This window comes from Oncorhynchus mykiss, chromosome 15 (assembly GCF_013265735.2).
Source record: "Oncorhynchus mykiss isolate Arlee chromosome 15, USDA_OmykA_1.1, whole genome shotgun sequence".
Classification (NCBI taxonomy): Eukaryota; Metazoa; Chordata; class Actinopteri; order Salmoniformes; family Salmonidae; genus Oncorhynchus; species Oncorhynchus mykiss.
This window is the reverse complement of record NC_048579.1, coordinates 46,155,535-46,174,863: the sequence shown is the minus strand read 5'-3', so window position 1 is coordinate 46,174,863 and position 19,329 is coordinate 46,155,535. Positions and strand designations below refer to the sequence as shown.

General features: G+C 44.4%; 1 protein-coding gene across 1 annotated transcript; it reads right to left on the bottom strand.

The window, feature by feature from the left end:
• Positions 1 to 2,046: 2,046 nt before the first annotated feature.
• LOC110490155 (serine/threonine-protein kinase pim-3) lies at positions 2,047 to 6,493 on the bottom strand. The gene is made up of 6 exons (XM_021563365.2): positions 5,997 to 6,493; positions 5,594 to 5,703; positions 5,427 to 5,477; positions 4,951 to 5,314; positions 3,900 to 4,076; positions 2,047 to 3,714 (listed from the first exon to the last, which is right to left on the bottom strand). Exons 1-6 carry the CDS (start codon positions 6,082 to 6,084, stop codon positions 3,521 to 3,523), a joined length of 984 nt encoding a protein of 327 aa, XP_021419040.1. The 5' UTR covers positions 6,085 to 6,493; the 3' UTR covers positions 2,047 to 3,520.
• Positions 6,494 to 19,329: the final 12,836 nt, after the last annotated feature.

Genomic DNA, 19,329 nt, shown 5'->3' with positions numbered 1-19,329 from the left:
TACAGATAGTGCGTACAGCCCAGTACATCACCGGGGCCAAGCCTCTTGCCATCCAGGACCTATAAATCCAGGCGGTATCAGAGGAAGGCCCTAAAAATTGTCAAAGACTCCAGCCACTCTAGTCATAGACTGCTCTCTCTGCTACCGCAGAGCGCCAAGTCTAGGTCCAAGAGGCTTCTAAACAGCTTCTAGCCCCAAGCTATAAGACTCATCTAATGTAATGGCTACCCAGACTATTTGCATTGCCCCCCCCCCCCCCCTCTTCTACACTGCTGCTACTCTGTTATTATCTATGCATAGTCACTTTAATAACTCTACCTACATGTACATATTACCTCAATTACCTCGACACCAGTGCCCCACCTACTGACTCTGTACTGGTACCCCCTGTATGTTGTAATTTTCGCTATTGTAATTTTACTGTTGTTCTTTAATGATTTGTTATTTTTATCTCTTACTTTTTTGGGGTATTTTCTTAAAACTGCATTGTTTGTTAAGGGCTTGTAAGTAAGCATTTCACTGTAAGGTTGTATTGTTGTATTCGGCGCATGTGAAAAATACAATTGCATTTGATTTGATTTGATGATGTATGATTTTTAGATAGGGAGAGCTATAAAAATGTACTTTGCATATCATATTTAGGATACACTTTAACAGTTAACCATGGACACTTGACTTGGACACTGAACTAAGATCTGTTATGTGTTTTTCACTTCAAACAGTTAAGGTTTAGCTTGAGGGGTAGCCCCTAGATCTGTGCCTATAGTCATTATCTACGGTGAGGTGCCATAACAGCTCATGGGCAGGGAGTCACCAGAGGGGGCAGCACCTCCCCACCACAACAACAACACTTGTCCCTCCATCCCCCACTACCACTTCCTGGAGAACACTGACTTACAGATGATGACGAACATCGTCTACCTTGCTCTTTCTCACAGCCCACTGCTCTGCTCTACCAATAATGGAGTGACATGTTATTGTTATTGTATGGCTGGCAGATGAGGCCGGCAGCATTAAATGGAAAAGCAATTAGTTCTAGCTAGGTTCAGGGATGTGTTGTGAGTGTGATGATGCATATCTCTGGCTCCTGCCTCATGCCTGTGTCACTTTCCTACTCAGTCATTCTCTGTGTACAGCTAATACAGCCACGTCACATGCACTGAGTATACAAAACATTACGAACACCTGCTCTTTCCATGACACCAGGTGAAAGCTGTCACTTGTTAAATCCACTTCAATCAGTGTCGATGAAGGGCAGGAGACAGGTAAAATTATTTTTAAGCCTTGAGACAATTGAGACATGGATTGTGTATGTGTGCCATTCAGAGAGTGAATGGACAAGAGAAAAGATGTAAGTGCCTACGAAAGTGGTATGGTAGTAGGTGCTATGCGTACCGGTTTGTGTCGAGAACTGCACCGCTGCTGGGTTTTTCACGCTCAAGTTTCCTGTGTGTATCAATGGTCCACCACCAAAAGGACATCCAGCCAACTTGACACAACTGTGGGAAGCATTGGAGTCAGACAATGGGAGGTGCACAGTAATACAAAGCCACAGCTACATGGAACTCTATTCCACATCAGGTAACTCATGCAAGCAGTAGAATCGGATTGAAAAAAACATACAAATACACCTTATGGAAGAGCGGGGACTGAGAAGACACACAGGCACCTGGATGTTGTATTGTAAATACAGTATGTGGTGGTGGAGTGGTGGCCTGAGGGCAACACAATGAATGTGTTGAGGAAGGTGTTATGAAATGTAATGTCATGTAGTATTTTAAACTGTATGTAAGTCTTATGTTGCTGGACCCCAGGAAGAGTAGCTGCTGGGGATCCATAATAAATAGAAATACAAACATGGGCCAGCATGTCTGTGGAATGCTTGACACCTTGTAGAGTCCATGTCCGACAAATTGAGGTTGTTCCGCCTGTCTATAGATTAATGCAAACATCCTTACCCATTTAACAATGTTTGGTTTATAGAGTCTCATCAATGACTGTTTGAGGAATTTTTACCAGTAGGTCAATAAGACAACACAAGTATGATTTATGTACAAAGGGATTTAATTGAAATGTTTGTATAAAAAAAAATTGCATCACCAGATCTCGATCATTCATGTCATACAGCTAAACTGAAAGAGAATATCTAACACCAGGCAAGCCACAGATTCATCATAGTCACTAACTAGAATAGCCTTATCCAACCCAATAGCCATGTGCGTCCATGGAGTTTAATGCATGGAGACAGCACAAGTATAATGTACCCCAAAAAGCAGATGTACTTTTAGATTAAGTCAATCCAACATTACTTACAGGACTATAAAAAGGAGTTCAATCACATTCATAGCTCTTCCAAAGTAAACCTTGTTTTATTCCCTTTCAACAACTTCAGTGCATCCATCCACAATCTAAAAAAAATAAAAAATGATTTTATGTTGAAGTGTAAAAATATCAATACAGGAATGCAAAACAAAAGGCCATGTAAAGATATGGAAATTCTGGGATTTCTCACCTTCTCTTAAACATCGACAATAAATATGAGCCAAAAGAGTGTGGAATGTCTACACATTCTGTATAAATTAACAGCACGGGGGGGGGGGGGGGGGGGACTGCACAATATTTGTATTGTGAAAGACATATCTGAGACCATGAATATTGCATTGATTGTGCATTTCACACTTAAGCCATGATACACCAGTCCAGGGCAAGAGCAATGTAGTGCCAGTAGTGAGATGGGGAAAGGCAAAACATTCAATTAAAATACATTTCCAAGGGGCTAAACACACAGATAATGTAGTTTTAATACACATTCAGAAATGAAAGGATCCAATTTTGAGAAATCCAAACAACTCGAGGCTGTAGTACGAGTGAGCAGCTTAGTAAGGGGGCGCAGTGTGAGTGAGTTGCATTTCAAGTATTCCATGGTCAACAGTCAACTCCCACCTTCATCCCATTTTATGATCCCTAAGAATGCTGGGTGGTGTAGTTTACCACACTGTTATGGAGGAAGACAACTAATCTCCATCATGACAGGGTGGGATACGTACAAACAAACCAGCCCGAAAGGGTTATAACAACAAAAAGTTATGACAAAAGCCCCCCGAGAAGCAGCTTTCAAAAAGGCACTCCAAATCAAAAACATTTAAATATAAAGCATTCTCCAAGCTCTATGAGAGCAGCTATGTCTGAATAAGGGGCTTTAAACCAGATGCATAAATCAGCCTTGTTATAACAAATTAGAAAATAATAAAGTACAAAATAAATAGTCACTGGTAAAGACCGCCCAAACAGCAAATGTTCCACATTTGGAAACAATTCATGAGTTATAAAAAAAAAATAAACAAAAGATAAAAGGAAGAACAAACCGTAATAAATTATAATAATTCCCTACAAAAGGAAACCAAAAATAATTCTGCCAGCCCAAGCCATGGTGGGGCATAAGGACCAGAGCCCTTTTAAGTCCAGTTAAACCCCCCCTATCCATTCACTCCTTTTCTCCTCTCATCCCCTCTTCCTTCTTTCATAGGCTCTCCTTGCTGGAGCTTGTGCTAGATGTGTCTGTGTCGATGGTCCTCAGCCGGATGTCCCCATCCTCAGGCTTGGACATCGACACTTCCCCAGCCAAGCGCATCCACGGGTGGTCAAGGATCTGTTCTAGAGTAGGCCTGTCTGAGGGCCGTAACGACAGGCACAACTTGATCAGCTGCTGGCACTCTGGAAGGAGGGAGAGAAAAGGGGAAAACATGGATTAGTATTTTATTTGACGGGACAAGAGGGAGATAGAGGGTTATAGGAACACACAGGCAGGAAGACACGAAGTAGAAAATAGTGTTAAGAAATAGGTTTTAAGACTAGAAATGTGTTATGATTGTAGGTTGTATATTGGAGGTAGTGCACACCATTAGACACTCTCCTCCTGAAGTACAGTCTCCCCTGGAGGATTTCCTCGTCTTGCTCAAAGGGGATGTCTCCACAGACCATGTCATACAGCAGCACCCCTAGCGACCACACCGTAGCTGAGCGCCCGTGGTATCTATGGAAGCGGATCCACTCTGGCGGACTATAAACTCTTGTACCTGGAGAAGAAAAGGCTGATTAGTGACTCCTTAACTTCTGTAATAGCACCAGAACAGTTTATTTGGGACATTTCATGTGACAATATTAATATAAATTGGCCTATATTGCAAACCTGTATGATTTGGAAAGATTATAAATGATGGATATTTAAAAATAGTCAGACAATGTCTCTATAAAAAAGGTAAAACAAGGAAAGTGTAATTCCATCTAAAACAAGGATGACATACTGGTGTTATAATGGCTTTTTCTTTTCCACAACAAATCTCTATGAAACTGGGTGACCCGCCTCACTCCCCTCCCTCCAGGCATGAGTAACTTGGATACCAAACAAAAACTCGAGTGCGCAATGTGAGCCATCACGTGACATGAATCAGCCCAAGCTCAGGTTTCACAACAAACAGATGTTACGTGGCAGCTGGCCCAATTTCTATTACCTAAAGGCTTTGAAATGAGCGTTTCTTAACATAACAGACAATTATCAACATACAATAACCTATTTTACCACACTAGTGTGTTAAATGGACTAATATGACATTTATAAAGGCACTTTAAATTAACTACACAGGGAGAATCAAAATGAATATGGATCGGCTGATAACGTCACCAACCGAGGGAAAACTATGAGGTACAAAAAACAAACCACTGCGTCACAGCGTCGTGTGGACACACCGGCAAATACAGGGGGGGGGGGGGATATTATATCATCAGATGATCTAATAAGGCGAGTAAGTATCTATACTAAAACAAACAAATATAGTTGAAAACAAGTCATGGGTCAGTGCAGACTATAACGCACCTTCAAAAACACAACAAACTCAGAAAATACAACGGAGCCACTGCTGGCAACGCATCGAGTAAGGGTAGAGTACATACCGTCAAAGTCAGTGTAGACCGTGTCCTTGAGAATCGCCCCTGAACCAAAGTCAATAAGCGTGAGCTCCCCAGTGCGTAGGTCTACCAGCAGATTTTCATCTTTGATATCTCTGTGAACTACCCCGCTGCTGTAGCAGTGGCGGACAGCCTCCAAAACCTGACGGAAAAATCCCCTTGCTGTCTCTTCATCCAAAGCGCCCTTCTCCGTTATGAAATCGAAAAGATCCTTGACCAGCTCCGGTCGTTCCATAACAATCAACCAGCCGTCTGGTCGCTCATACCAATCCAGGAGTTTTATAACCCCCCGAAACGACGAACTGACTTTCTTCAATAAAATAATCTCCAAAGGCACCATCACACCATTCTGTAAGAAAATATGAATCACAAATGTGTTGAGTGACCTAGAATCGATTCAATTATCAAAAAACAACTGACATGGGTGAAAAACCTAAACAAACCGGAGTGGTGATACTTACAATAGTTCCCCATTCGGTCACCCGCTCCTTCGGCACATGTTTCACTGCGACCTAATTTCGGGAGAGAGAAAATAAATAAACATTAGATACAACGAAGTAAATTAGTAAATAACTATGAGATGCCTTGATGGCGCCATGTGCCGAGATCAAAGCGCTCCTATGCTTACCAGTGCGTCATCCGAGAGCCGACTACCAGCGTAGACTGTGCCGAATCCACCGCTGCCCAGCACGGATCCCACAGTGTAGACCTTTTCGAACGGCTCCTTTTCCACTTTCACTGGCGAAACATCAAATTCAGACAGCGCAAGATAAGCAATTGAGTCGCAGCTGTTGACTCACGTCAGCTTTTCCAGACACAGACAGGTAACGTTAGCTATGTTAATCACAGTTGGCGTGCATATCGACAGTACGAAGCCATTTAAAATAGTCCCATGCAAGGATTTTAGAGTTAGTCAAATACAATTATTATTTCATTATTGGAAGCATGAATGACTAACAGATCTAGTTCAATACAGGCCATCTTTTCCAGCTATGTAAAGCACGAAGAATGACAGCGGGTTCGAATCATACCTGGCTGGAGCTGTATTTTCACCGGTAAATGGTCCATGCTCGAAGGGTGGCAAATGTGCGAGAATGAGCCAAACTTTGACAACAACATATTCGAACGGAAGACTTAACTAAATTCGTGTTTATCTGAAAAGGTAGATTCTGATCCAATCCTATGTAAATATGATTGAAAAGGTTAGCGCTGGTAGCGGCTAGCTAATAAATCCAGTGTGCCAACTCCACCCGCCCCGTCGATGTCTCAAATAAAATGCCGCATCGTCCTTTTCCAGATTAGAAACGCTGCGTACAACGAGAATCCTGTATCTTAATTCATGCACTTTGAAGATGCCAGTTTTCTTGAAGTACTGAAAACAGTACACTTGCAGAGCGGTTAACTATTATCTAGTAGCAATCACAAAATATGGTAAGAAGTCCAAAACACTGTCGATATTACGGAATGTATTTGCTGTCTGAGCTTTGTCACGGTCTTTCCCTACCTTTTCTATAACGCCAATGTTTTTTAACGAGTACAGGATGGTTGTATCCCTCCGCCCCGAAAGACTACTCGGTATTTTCCTGGAATTTGTCGTTATACCCGGCAATGATTAATTGAAATGTAGAGATAGAGGAATTAATAGGATGATTTATACAATATAAAAATAACCATTGTGTAATTTCTCAGATTAAATGATATGTATTCACGTACTACTTTCTCATAGTATGAGACGCCCAAGGATCTCTTGTCTGGAGGCTTTGCGCTGTGTTCTCTATGGACCTGGAGGACTTCACCAATGAGATGGTTTATACAATTACCATGTTTTCGATTTGGACCAATCAAATGCTCATTATCGTAAAAGGGTGATTTGCGCGCACGTGGTGGGAATTCCGAGACGCCCTTTCCCATTTCCTCTGGGACTCAATGGGCGCGTTCGAGAGACCACCAATCAATCAATCAAATGTATTTATAAAGCCCTTCATACATCAGCTGATGTCACAAAGTGCTGTACAGAAACCAAGCATAAAACCCCAAACAGCAAGCAATGCAGTTGTAGGAAGCACAGTGGCTAGGAAAAACTCCCTAGAAAGGCCAGGACCTAGGAAGAAACCTAGAGAGGAACCAGGCTTTGTGAGGGGTGGCCTGTCCTCTTCTGGCTGTGCCCGGTTGGAGATTATAACAGAACATGGCCAAGATGTTCAAATGTTCATAGATGACCAGCAGGGTCAAATAATAATAATCACAGTGGTTGTCGAGGGTGCAACAGGTCAGCACCCCAGGAGTAAATGTCCGTTGGGTTTTCATAGCCGATCATTCAGAGTATCTCTACCGCTCCTGCTATCTCTAGAGAGTTGAAAACAGCAGGTCTGGGACAGGTAGCACGTCCGGTGAACAGGTCAGGGTTCCATAGCCGCAGGCGGAACAGTTGAAACTGGAGCAGCAACACGGCCAGGTGGACTGGGGACAGCAAGGATTCATCATGCCAGGTAGTCCTGAGGCATGGTCCTAGGGCTCATGTCCTGAGAGAGAGAGAGAAAGAAAGAAAGAGAGAGAGAGAAAGAGAGAGAGCATACTTAAATTCACACAGGACACCGGATAAGACAGGAGAAATACTCCAGATATAACAGACTGACCCTAGCCCCACGACACAAACTACTGCAGAATAAATACTGGAGGCTGAGACAGGAGGGGTCGGGAGACACTGTGGCCCCATCTGACTATACCGCGGACAGGGCCAAACAGGCAGGATTTAACCCCACCCACTTTGCCAAAGCACAGCCACCACACCACTAGAGGGATATCTTCAACCACCAACTTACCATCCTGAGACAAGGCCGAGTATAGCCCACTAAGATCTCCGCCATGGCACAACCCAAGGGGGGAGCACCAACCCAGACAGTAAGATCACATCAGTGACTCAACCCACTCAAGTGATGCACCCCTCCCAGGGACGGCATGGAAGAGCACCAGTAAGCCAGTGACTCAGCCTCTGTAATAGGGTTAGGCAGAGAAGGCAGAGAATCCCAGTGGAGAGGGGGGAACCGGCCAGGCAGAGACAGCAAGAGCGGTTCGTTGCTCCAGTGCCATTCCATTCACCTTCACACACCTGTGCCAGACTACACTCAATCATAGGACCTACTGAAACTGAAGAGATTAGTCTTCCGTAAAGACTTAAAGATTGAGAGCGAGTCTGCATCTCTCACATGGGTAGGCAGACCATTCCATAAAAAAATGAACTCTATAGGAGAAAGCCCTGCCTCCAGCTGTTTTCTTAGAAACTCTAGGGACAGTTAGGAGGCCTGCGTCTTGTGACCGTAGTGTACGTGTATGTATGTACGGCAGGACCAATTTGGGAAGATAGGTAGGAACAAGCCCATGTAATGCTTTGTAGGTTAGCAGTAAAATCTTGAAATCAGCCCTTGCCTTAACAGGAGGCCAGTGTAGAGAGGCTAGCACTGGAGTAATATGACATAATTTTTGGGTTCTAGTCAAGATTCTAGCAGCCGTGTTTAGCACTAACTGAAGTTTATTTGGTGCTTTATCCAGGTAGCTGGAAAGTAGAGCATTGCAGTAGTCTAACCTAGAAGTGACAAAAGCATGGATTCATTTTTCTGCATCATTTTTGACAGAAAGTTTCTGATTTTTGGAATGTTACGTAGATGGAAAAAAGCTGTATTTGAAACAGTCTTGATATGTTTGTCAAAAGAGAGATCAGGGTCCAGAGTAACGCTGAGGTCCTTCACAGTTTTATTTGAGACGACTGTACAACCATCAAGATTAACTGTCAGATTCAACAGAAGATCTCTCTTTTTCTTGGGTCCAGAACCAGCATCTCTGTTTTGTCCGAGTTTAAAAGTAGAACATTTGCAGCCATCCACTACCTTATGTCTGAAACACAGGATGGCAATTTTGGTGCTTCACCATGTTTCACCGAAATGTACAGCTGTGTATCATCTGCATAGCAGTGAAAGTTAACATTATGTTTCCGAATGACATCACCAAGAGGTCAAATATATAGTGAAAACAATAGTGGTCCTAAAACGGAGCCTTGAGGAACACCGAAATTTACAGTTGATTTGTCAGAGGACAAACTATCCACAGAGACAAACTGATATTTTTTTGACAGAAAAGATCTAAACCAGGCCAGAACTTGTCCACCAACCATCGTTGGTCACGCCTTTCAATGTGTGTTGCATAATTCGGATAAAATTGTCCAAAGTGCGTCTACATGTCAACCAACATGTCCAATATGCACCTACATGTCGATTGCATGTGATCAAATGTCATGAAGTTTGACCCACACGAACGGGACCAAAGACGTGACTGAAACGGGATGCAAAGTCTTCGTAACTAAACTTGCTGAACATTGCCAGAAATAATGCACTGTTTAGCGAACTAGCTTTATGTTGCAGTCATTTGAGGCCCTCTCTCCCAAATTGTTAGTACAATGTACACACATCTATTTACAGTTTGTGAGTGTGTGATATGGGGTTGTAGACATGTTTATTTCGACATTACAAATAAAAACTTTTGTAAACAATGGAAACACTACCACTGAGCCTTCCTATTGGAAAACCACATCAGTATCTGACCTTTGGCTATAGTAGATGCACCTCCCCCGACTTCACTCCTCGACTTTCTTCTGCTTCAGTTTTACCACTCAACCATGCCCGTCTTTTCACAGCATTTCACCAGGTGGGTGGTGCTATATGTAACGGTTGGTGTGGGTTTCAAAGTGCAACACAAAGTCTAGGTACCAGTTTGCGTTGTCCAGCAAAGAGCTATTGGCTGTGTTCGAGAGCATCAAAACGACTGCAAACAACAAATCACCTTGCATCGTAAATAACGACTCATTATTGTTTGTAGATCAGTCAGTCAATCACAACTTTCCCATGATGCAGTACATTGCGCTTTTGATACGTAATTGATACATAATAATTGAGTTAATAAAGACCCATAAAAACTTAGTCTCTTTTTTGCTTTCTTGAGTAAGGCAGCTCCAAAATGCAGGTGTTTCAGCCTAGCTCAGCATTTTCTTTGGTGGTGGGGCAGCCAGAGGAAAATATGGAGCATAGGGGTGGGTAATGTTCTCCAGTTGCGCTGTGATTGGCTCAGTGTTCTGTCACTCATGGGGACACTAGGTCACTGCAAAAGAGTAGAGCTCGAATATTCAAGTGCTACCATAGAGTTTCATTAGAAGTGCTCATCCAAAAAGGCGCAAAGTCATTGCCACAGATAAAATGATGTCAAATCACGTTATATCTACATTAGCTTTGATTGGACATACTTTCAAAATCTTCTCTAGGAAGCTAACAGTCATCATCATGAATCACTTAAACAATCTACTGGCAAATCCTTATTATGAAAATAAATTACATGTAAAACGTATCGGTGCTCATCAGCCATTGGACATAAACATCATACAACAAGTTGGATAAGTGAAGCTTTCAGAGAGAGGTTTAATGCTTTTATAACAAATAATCTCAATCCGCCAAGTTCATATGCATTATATAGATAGGAACGTTTTATCTTGAATGGTTTAGCATCCCAGATAAAACAGAAAAACATTTGCTCATACGATTTGAAAAATAATCATTAGGAGTAGGCAGCACCATAAGTGACTAAACTGAAATACAACGAAGGTGTTAATCAGTGCAATTTTTCCACAAATAGACTGTTTCTTACCTCTCCATGGTTGCAGGATCTTGTCTATTTTTACACATTTTCTATTGAAATTCAATCTTCCGAGCTCACATACCAAGTATGTCTACCTCACTGTCAGTCAATTTTATAGGTAAACTGCAGTGTCATTTAAAAGTTGGATTTTTTAAAAGATACAATATGTAATATTAGGTTTTAGTCCAGAGTGTCAAGAAAAGTTACCTAGGTCTTCAATGACACATTGCAGGGATATGGCTTGCGGACTTAATAGAAAACTTGAGTCATCGGCATACATGGACATCTTTGTTTTTAGGCCTTGGATTTCTAATCCCCTACAGTTGTTATTTGATCTGATTTTTATAACTAGCATTTTGCTGGTCATAAATAATAGATATGCTGACAGCGGACACCCTTGTTTAACTCCTCTTGACAATTCAAAACTCTCTGAGAATACTATTTTACACCTGGGGTTGCTATACATTGCTTTTACCCATCTCATAATAGAAATACCGAAAATTAAAAGATCCAGGCATTTATAAATAAAATCCAGTCTTACTTTATCAAAGGCCTTTTAAAAATGTGCTATAAATACCAGGCCTTTCTTCTTAGATGCTTCATGTTGTTCTATTATTTCTAGTAGTTGTCGTATATTATATCCAGTGTATCGTGCATGTAAAAAACCTGTCTGATCATGTCACGTTCTGACCTCTATTTCTGTTTTGTATTTATTTAGTATGGTCAGGGCGTGAGTTGGGTGGGCAGTCTATGTTTGTTTTTCTATGTTTTGGGGCATTTCTATGTTTTCGGCCTAGTATGGTTCTCAATCAGAGGCAGGTGTCATTAGTTGTCTCTGATTGAGAATCATACTTAGGTAGCCTGGGTTTCACTGCGTGTTTGTGGGTGATTGTTCCTGTCACTGTGTTTGTTGTCACAGGATAGGACTGTTTTGCGTTTTCACATTTCTTGTTTTTGTTAGTTTGTTCATGTGTAGTGATTTATTAAAACATGAATAACCACCACGCTGCGCTTTGGTCCGCTTCTCTTCCTCCTACAGACGAACGCCGTTACAGAATCACCCACCTCTCAAGGACCAAGCGGCGTGGTAAACAGAGGCTGCAGCAACAGCAGCAGCAGGAGAAGCGACTGGTGCAGCAGGAGCAACAGCAGCAGCAGCAAAAGCAGCAGCAGGAGGAGCAACAGCAGCAGCAGCAAAATCAGCAGTGGGAGAGGCTGCACTACTTGGAGAAATGGACTTGGGAGGAGATTCTAGACGGGAAAGGACCCTGGGCAGAGCCAGGAGAATATTGCCGCCCTAAGGCCGAGCTGGAGGCAGCAAAAGCAGAGAGGCGGCATTATGAGGAACTAGCACGGCAGAGCGGATGGAAGCCCGAGAGTCACCCCCAAAAATTTCTTGGGGGGAGGCACAGGGGGAGTGTGGCAGAGTCAGGAGTCAGACCTGAGCCAACTCCCCCCGTTTATCGTGAGGAGCCAAGGAGGAGCTCAGAACCAGAGCTGGTGTTGGAGGTGAGCGAAGCAGAGACTGTGAAGGAGTTAATGGGGAAATTGGAGGAGAGTGATATGAGGGACTTGCTGGTTTGGTGCATGAGGCACGACATTCGCCCGACGGAGCGTGTCAGGGATTTAATGGCACCGGGGTCAGCTCTCCATACTCATCCTGAGGTGCGTGCGAGGGGTCTGGTGAAGACTGTGCCAGCCTCACGCACCAGGCCTCCTGTGCATCTCCCTAGCCTTGCACGTCCTGTGCCATCTCAGCACTACAGTGCTCCTAGCAGTGCTAACTGTGGCGGGCGTGGTGCTGGTCAGGCACCGTGTTATGCAGTTGTGCGCACGGTGTCCCCAGTACGCGTGCTTAGCCCGGTGCGCTACATCCCAGCTCCCCACATCTGCCGGGCTAGGGTGAAGATCCAGCCAGGGCGGTTGGTGCCAGCCCTGCTCTCAAGATCTCCAGTACGCCTTCACGGCCCGGTCTATCCGTCACCACCTCCACACCCCAGCCCTCCGGTAGCAGCTCCCCGCACAAGGCTTCCTGTGCGTGTCCTCGGCCCAGTACCACCAGTGCCAGCACCACGCATCAGGCCTACAGTGCGCCTCACCTGTCCAGCACTGCCGGAGCCTCCCGCCTGTCCGGCGCCATCGGAGCTTCCCGTCTGCCCAGCGCCATCTGAGCTTCCCGTCTGCCCAGCGCCATCTGAGCTTCCCGTCTGCCCAGCGCCGCCAGCGCCGCCCGTCTGCCCAGCGCCGCCAGTGCCGCCCGTCTGCCCAGCGCCGCCAGCGCCGCCCGTCTGCCCAACGCCGCCCGTCTGCCCAGCGCCGCCAGCGCCGTCCGTCTGCCCAGCGCCGCCCGTCTGCCCAGCGCCGCCAGTGCCGCCCGTCTGCCCAGCGCCGCCAGTGCCGCCCGTCTGCCCAGCGCCGCCAGTGCCGCCCGTCTGCCCAGCGCCGCCAGTGCCGCCCGTCTGCCCAGCGCCGCCAGTGCCGCCCGTCTGCCCAGCGCCGCCAGTGCCGCCCGTCTGCCCAGCGCCGCCAGTGCCGCCCGTCTGCCCAGCGCCGCCAGTGCCGCCCGTCTGCCAGGGGCCGCCAGTGCCGCCCGTCTGCCAGGGGCCGCCAGTGCCGCCCGTCAGCCAGGGGCCGCCAGTGCCGCCAGTCAGCCAGGGGCCGCCAGTGTCGCCAGTCAGCCAGGGGCCGCCAGTGCCGCCAGTCAGCCAGGGGCCGCCAGTGTCGCCAGTCAGCCAGGGGCCGCCAGTGTCGCCAGTCAGCCAGGGGCCGCCTGTGCCGCCAGTCAGCCAGGGGCCGCCTGTGCCGCCAGTCAGCCAGGGGCCGCCCGAGCAGCTGTCCCTCTGTCCCGAGCAGCTGTCCCTCTGTCCCGAGCAGCTGTCCCTCTGTCCCGAGCAGCTGTCCCTCTGTCCCGAGCAGCTGTCCCTCTGTCCCGAGCAGCTGCCCCTCTGTCCCGAGCAGCTGCCGCCCCTCTGTCCCGAGCAGCTGCCGCCCCTCTGTCCCGAGCAGCTGCTATCGCCCCTCTGTCCCGAGCTGCTATCGCCCCTCTGTCCCGAGCAGTTGTCCCTCTGTCCCGAGCAGTTGTCCCTCTGTCCCGAGCAGCTGCTTCACCTCTGTCCCGAGCTGCCCCTCTGTCCCGAGCAGCCCCTCTGTCCAGTGGGGTCATTGAGAGGGGTGGTCATGGTGAGTAAGCCAGGGAGGCGGACAATAAGGCGGACTAAGACAATGGTGAAGTGGGGTCCGCGTCCCGCGCCAGAGCCGCCACCGCGGACAGACGCCCACCCAGACCCTCCCCTATAGGTCAAGGTTTTGCGGCCGGAGTCCGCACCTTTGGGGGGGGTACTGTCACGTTCTGACCTCTATTTCTGTTTTGTATTTATTTAGTATGGTCAGGGCGTGAGTTGGGTGGGCAGTCTATGTTTGTTTTTCTATGTTTTGGGGCATTTCTATGTTTTCGGCCTAGTATGGTTCTCAATCAGAGGCAGGTGTCATTAGTTGTCTCTGATTGAGAATCATACTTAGGTAGCCTGGGTTTCACTGTGTGTTTGTGGGTGATTGTTCCTGTCACTGTGTTTGTTGTCACAGGATAGGACTGTTTTGCGTTTTCACATTTCTTGTTTTTGTTAGTTTGTTCATGTGTAGTGATTTATTAAAACATGAATAACCACCACGCTGCGCTTTGGTCCGCTTCTCTTCCTCCTACAGACGAACGCCGTTACAGATCAGGATGAACAATACCTGGTAAAACCTTTTTAATGCATTTCACTAGTATTTTTGCATCACAACATTGAAGTGAAGGAGGCCTTCATTTTTTTTGATAGACTGGATCTTTATATTTGTCCTCTGTGTCGTGTTTCAATAATGATGAAATCAGACCTTCCTGCTGAGTACCTGACAGACTACCATTTCTATAGGAGGAAGGCCCTAAAAATTGTCAAGACTCCAGCCACCCTTTTCATATACTGTTTTCTCTGCTACCACAAGGCAAGCGGTACCGGAGTGCCAACTCTAGGTCCAAAAACAAAACATCTTCTACCCCCAAGCCATAAGACTCCTGAACAGCTAATGAAATGGCTACCCAGACTATTTGCATTGTACCCATCTTTTACGCTGCTGCTACTCTCTGTTTATTATCTATGCATAGTCATGTTAACTCTACCAACGTGTACATATTACCTCAATTACCTTGACTAACCTGTGCCCCCGCACATTGACGTTGTACCGGTACCCCCTGTATATAGCCTCACTACTGTTATTTTACTGCTTCGCTTTAATTATTTTAATTTTGTACTTATCTATTTTTTACTAAAACTTATTTTTCTGAAAACTGCATTGTTAGTTAAGGGCTTGTAAGTAAGCATTTCACTGTAAGGTGAACACCTGTTGTATTCAACGCATTTGACAAATTACATTTTATTTTATTTGAGTAGATAAAACAAGCTAACAATGAAGCTTTGAGTATATCAAAAAAGGCTTGACGTACCTCTACCGGTGTCACGTTCTGACCTTTATTTCCTTTGTTTAGTATGGTCAAGGCGTGAGTTGGGGTGGGCAGTCTATGTGTGTTTTTCTATGTTTTTCCATTTCTATGTTTGGCCTGATATGGTTCTCAATCAGAGGCAGCTGTTTATCATTGTCCCTGATTGAGAACCATATTTAGGTAGTCTTGGTTTCACTGTTGGTTTGTTTCCTGTGTCAGTGTTTGTGCCACACGGGACTGTTTCGTTTATATTCACGTTGTTATTTTGTATTGTGTCATGTTCAGTTTATACTATTAAAACATGGACATTTACCACGCTGCGTTTTGGTCCGATCCTCGCTACACCTCTTCAGATGAAGAGGAGGAAATCTGTCGTTACAACCGGTATATCATCAAGCCTGGGGGGTTTTCCAGACTGAAAGGATTTAATAGCCTCAAAGTTATTACTCTGTAATTTGGCATTCGCACTGATCCTTTTGTACATTTATTAACTTTCTATTTTGTTTTTATTGTTTGGAGAGAATTCCTTGCAGTAATCGTCATTCAAAGGGTGAGGATGAGACAGAAAAGAGAACCTCTGCTAAAAATATTAAGCTTCCTCTATAAAAATATAATATGGAGAATCATCGATGACTCCGTCTTCAGTAACGCATTTCTGCAAATTATATTTGGTAGCATTCCTGTGGAGACTCAGGAAGAATTTGGTGCATTTTTCTCCATATTCTATATTCTTTATTTTTGTAATAGCTTATATCAGATCATTCTTGAATAAGTTCCTCCAGTTATTTTTGTTTTTCCTTGAACATATTTTGTATCTCTGCAGTATCATTTATATTGCTATCTACCTGCACTATTAGTTAATGTATTTCCCTTGTTAGTCTTGTCTCTTTAGATATAAATAGCTTTTTTTATTATTATTGATTAACATTGAACTGAATGACCTCTGAAGGTGCATTTTAAAGGTATCCCAAACAATAAGGGGATTTGCTGAACCTATATTATACTGGACAAAATTCAGTGATAAATTATTATTTTTAGTTCAAAATAAATTGTTCTCCGGTAAACAATGATTACATTTTCAATATCCCCGTCCACGTGGAATTTCTATAAGAGTTGTGTGAAGGCTAATTTAGATCAGATCTCATTCTGTCTCCTATTAAGACTTTTTTAACCTTTGATGCAAGAGATAGAGACAAGAAGGTAGTCAAGGCGACTAGCTTGATTAAGTTACTTACATGTATATCTCACAAGGTCATGTATTTTTAGTCTCCAAATATCCACTATTTCTAATGTTTCCATAATATTTGTAATTTCCTTATGGGTATGGTGATAGTTTGTAGAGAGATTTCCTTTACAGTCCATTGAGGTACTTAACACTGTTATAGACTCCCACCATAATGATTTAATCGTTTGTTGCCTGTAAGTTCAATAAATTGGTCTAAATATTTTCAAAGGAGTATGGATCATCCTGATTTGGACCATATAGATTAACAAGCCACATCTGTTTTCCATCCACTTTAATATTAAAAAAGATCCAACTTCCTTGTGAATCATTCCTGACTATTTGCACATTCAGATACATGTTTGGGTTAATTAATAACACACCTTATGAGTTCCTTTGTCCATGACAGAAAATGATTTCATCACCCCATTCCTTTTCCCACAGAACTTCATCTAAGGATGTGATATAGTTTCCTGTAAACAGTATGTTATATTCCTGTTCTTTTAGCCACGTAAAGACTGAGTTTTTTTTAAATAATCGGCTAAGCAGTTACAATTATAACTGGCTATACTTATTTCACACCTTACCATAACTAGATACTATTCTCAGTCTAAATTTACCATAATTAGTGCTTTTAAAGTTACTGACATAAGAGGTATTGTGACAGTCAAAATAAGATTTTTCAAATGTCTGTTTAGAATTCAAGAAACAGGCTCTATTTGTTTAATTCCCTTGCCTGTTTGCCTGTGAGCCAATGTCACAGATGTTAGAAAATTGAGTCAAGATATGTCTGTGGTAAATCTGAGTAGGTTTATGTGTATGATATTGGATGTGATTTAGTGAGAGTATGTATACGAGTGAGATGTCTGGATAAGAGTAAGACTATGATGTGTGATGTCCAAATAAATAATAACCCAGCTGTAATGAACACGAGGAGAGACAGCTGGTTTCAAGTCCAGGGCGCAGCAGGTGTTTATTGCAAAGGACCACAGGAGGAGGCAGGTTGCTGGGTCTAGGGGGAGGCAGAAGGTCATACACAGGGGACCAATAGGGCAACAGTACAGGTAGGGAAAAGGCTAGTAATGTAGTCCGGGAGATCAGGCAATAGGTAGATAGCAGGGAATAGGTGAAATGCATCGTTAGTGAGGCAGGCAAAAACTCTCATACATGGGAGGAGCAAATCACGGGAAAAACAGAGCTCTGATAGACATGTGTCACAAAACAAACAATGCCTCAAAGTGATAGGGTGCAAAGAACTGAACTAAATAGTGTGTGATAATAACATACAGGTGTGTGAACAGGTGATTAGAATTCAGGTGATTGGGATCTGGAGAGTGAGCTGCGTTCAGGGGATCTAGGTGTTTGAGAGTGTGTGCCGGAAGCAGATGTTACACCAGCCAATTTGCATGGTTAAGTGTCTATGTGTGTAACATGAAATGACTATAGCCTTAATATTCAGGATGATTTACTATAATGGAGTCAGAGCGGATCGCTGCTGTTTTACGGGCTCCTAACCAACTGTGCTATTTTGTTGTTTTTTTTGCATTGTTTGTCACAAATTTTGTACATAATGTTGCTACTACCATCTCCTATGACCGGAAAGAGCTTCTGGACATTAGAACAGTGATTACTCGAACTGGAAGAAGACTTTTTCTTTAATGAGTCCAACGCGAAGGATATACTGCTTTGTCAAGACAAGGCCCAAATCCCGTCATCAGTATGAAGAAAAGACAGAGGAAAAGGGGGAGGAGAGCGGGTGCCTTGTAAAAATTAGCCGACAAGTAGGTAAACCACCACTACCCTCCGTATTATTGGCCAATGTTCAATCATTGGAAAACAAACTTGACAATCCTGCGATTAACACTATCCTACCAACGGGAAATAAAAAATGGTAATATCTTATGTTTCACCGAGGCGTGGCTGAACGACGACACTACTATGGTAGTGCCCATAAAGCACCTGACTAAGCTAAGGACCCTGGGACAAAACACTTCCTTCTGCAACTGGATCCTGGACCTCCTGAAGGGCCACCTCAGGTGCTATTGTTCTTGCTGCTGGTGATCCTCTGATCCACCTCTACGCAGACGACACCATTCTGTATATTTCTGGCCCTTCTTTGGACACTGTGTTAACAAACCTCCAGACGAGCTTCAATTCCATACAACTCTCTTTCCGTGGCCTCCAACTGCTCTTAAACGCAAATAAAACTAAATGCATGCTATTCAACCGATCATTGTCCGCACCTGCCCGCCCATCCAGCATCACTACTCTGGACGGCTCTGACTTAGAATACGTGGATAACTACAAATATCTAGGTGTCTGGCTAGACTGTAAACTCTCCTTCCAGACTCACATTAAGCATCTCCAATCAAAAATTAAATCTAGAATCGGCTTCCTATTTCGCAACAAAGGTTCATTCACTCATGCTGCCAAACATACCCTCGTAAAACTGACATCCTACCGATCCTTGACTTCGGCGATGTCATCTATAAAATAGCCTCAGCAAACTGGATGTAGTCTGTCACAGTGCCATCCGTTTTGCCACCAAAGCCCCATACATTGCTCACCACTGTGACCTGTACGCTCTCGTTGGCTGGCCCTCGCTTCATACTCGTCGCCAAACCCACTGGCTACAGGTTATCTACAAGTCTCTGCTAGGTAAAGCCCTGCCCTATCTCAGCTCGCTGGTCACCATAGCAGCACCCACTCGTAGCACGCGCTCCAGCAGGTATATCTCACTGGTCACCCCCAAAGCCAAATCCTCCTTTGGTCGCCTTTCCTTCCAGTTCTCTGCTGCCACTGACTGGAACGAACTGCAAAAATCACTGAAGCTGGAGATTCCCATCTCCCTCACTAGCTTTAAGAACCAGCTGTCAGAGCAGCTCACAGATCACTGCACCTGTACATAGCCCATCTGTATACAGCCCATCTGTCTACCTCACCCCCATACTGTATTTATTTATTTTGCTCCTTTTGCACCACAGTA

Coding starts and splice junctions, on each gene's coding strand:
- LOC110490155 (XM_021563365.2), bottom strand. CDS start 6,084: ATGTTGTTGTCAAAGTTTGGCTCATTCTCGCACATTTGCCACCCTTCG. Junction 4,077..4,950: donor GGTCTACACTGACTTTGACG/GTATGTACTCTA, acceptor TTTCTTCTCCAG/GTACAAGAGTTTATAGTCCG. Junction 3,715..3,899: donor CAGGAGGAGAGTGTCTAATG/GTGTGCACTACC, acceptor CCCTCCTTCCAG/AGTGCCAGCAGCTGATCAAG.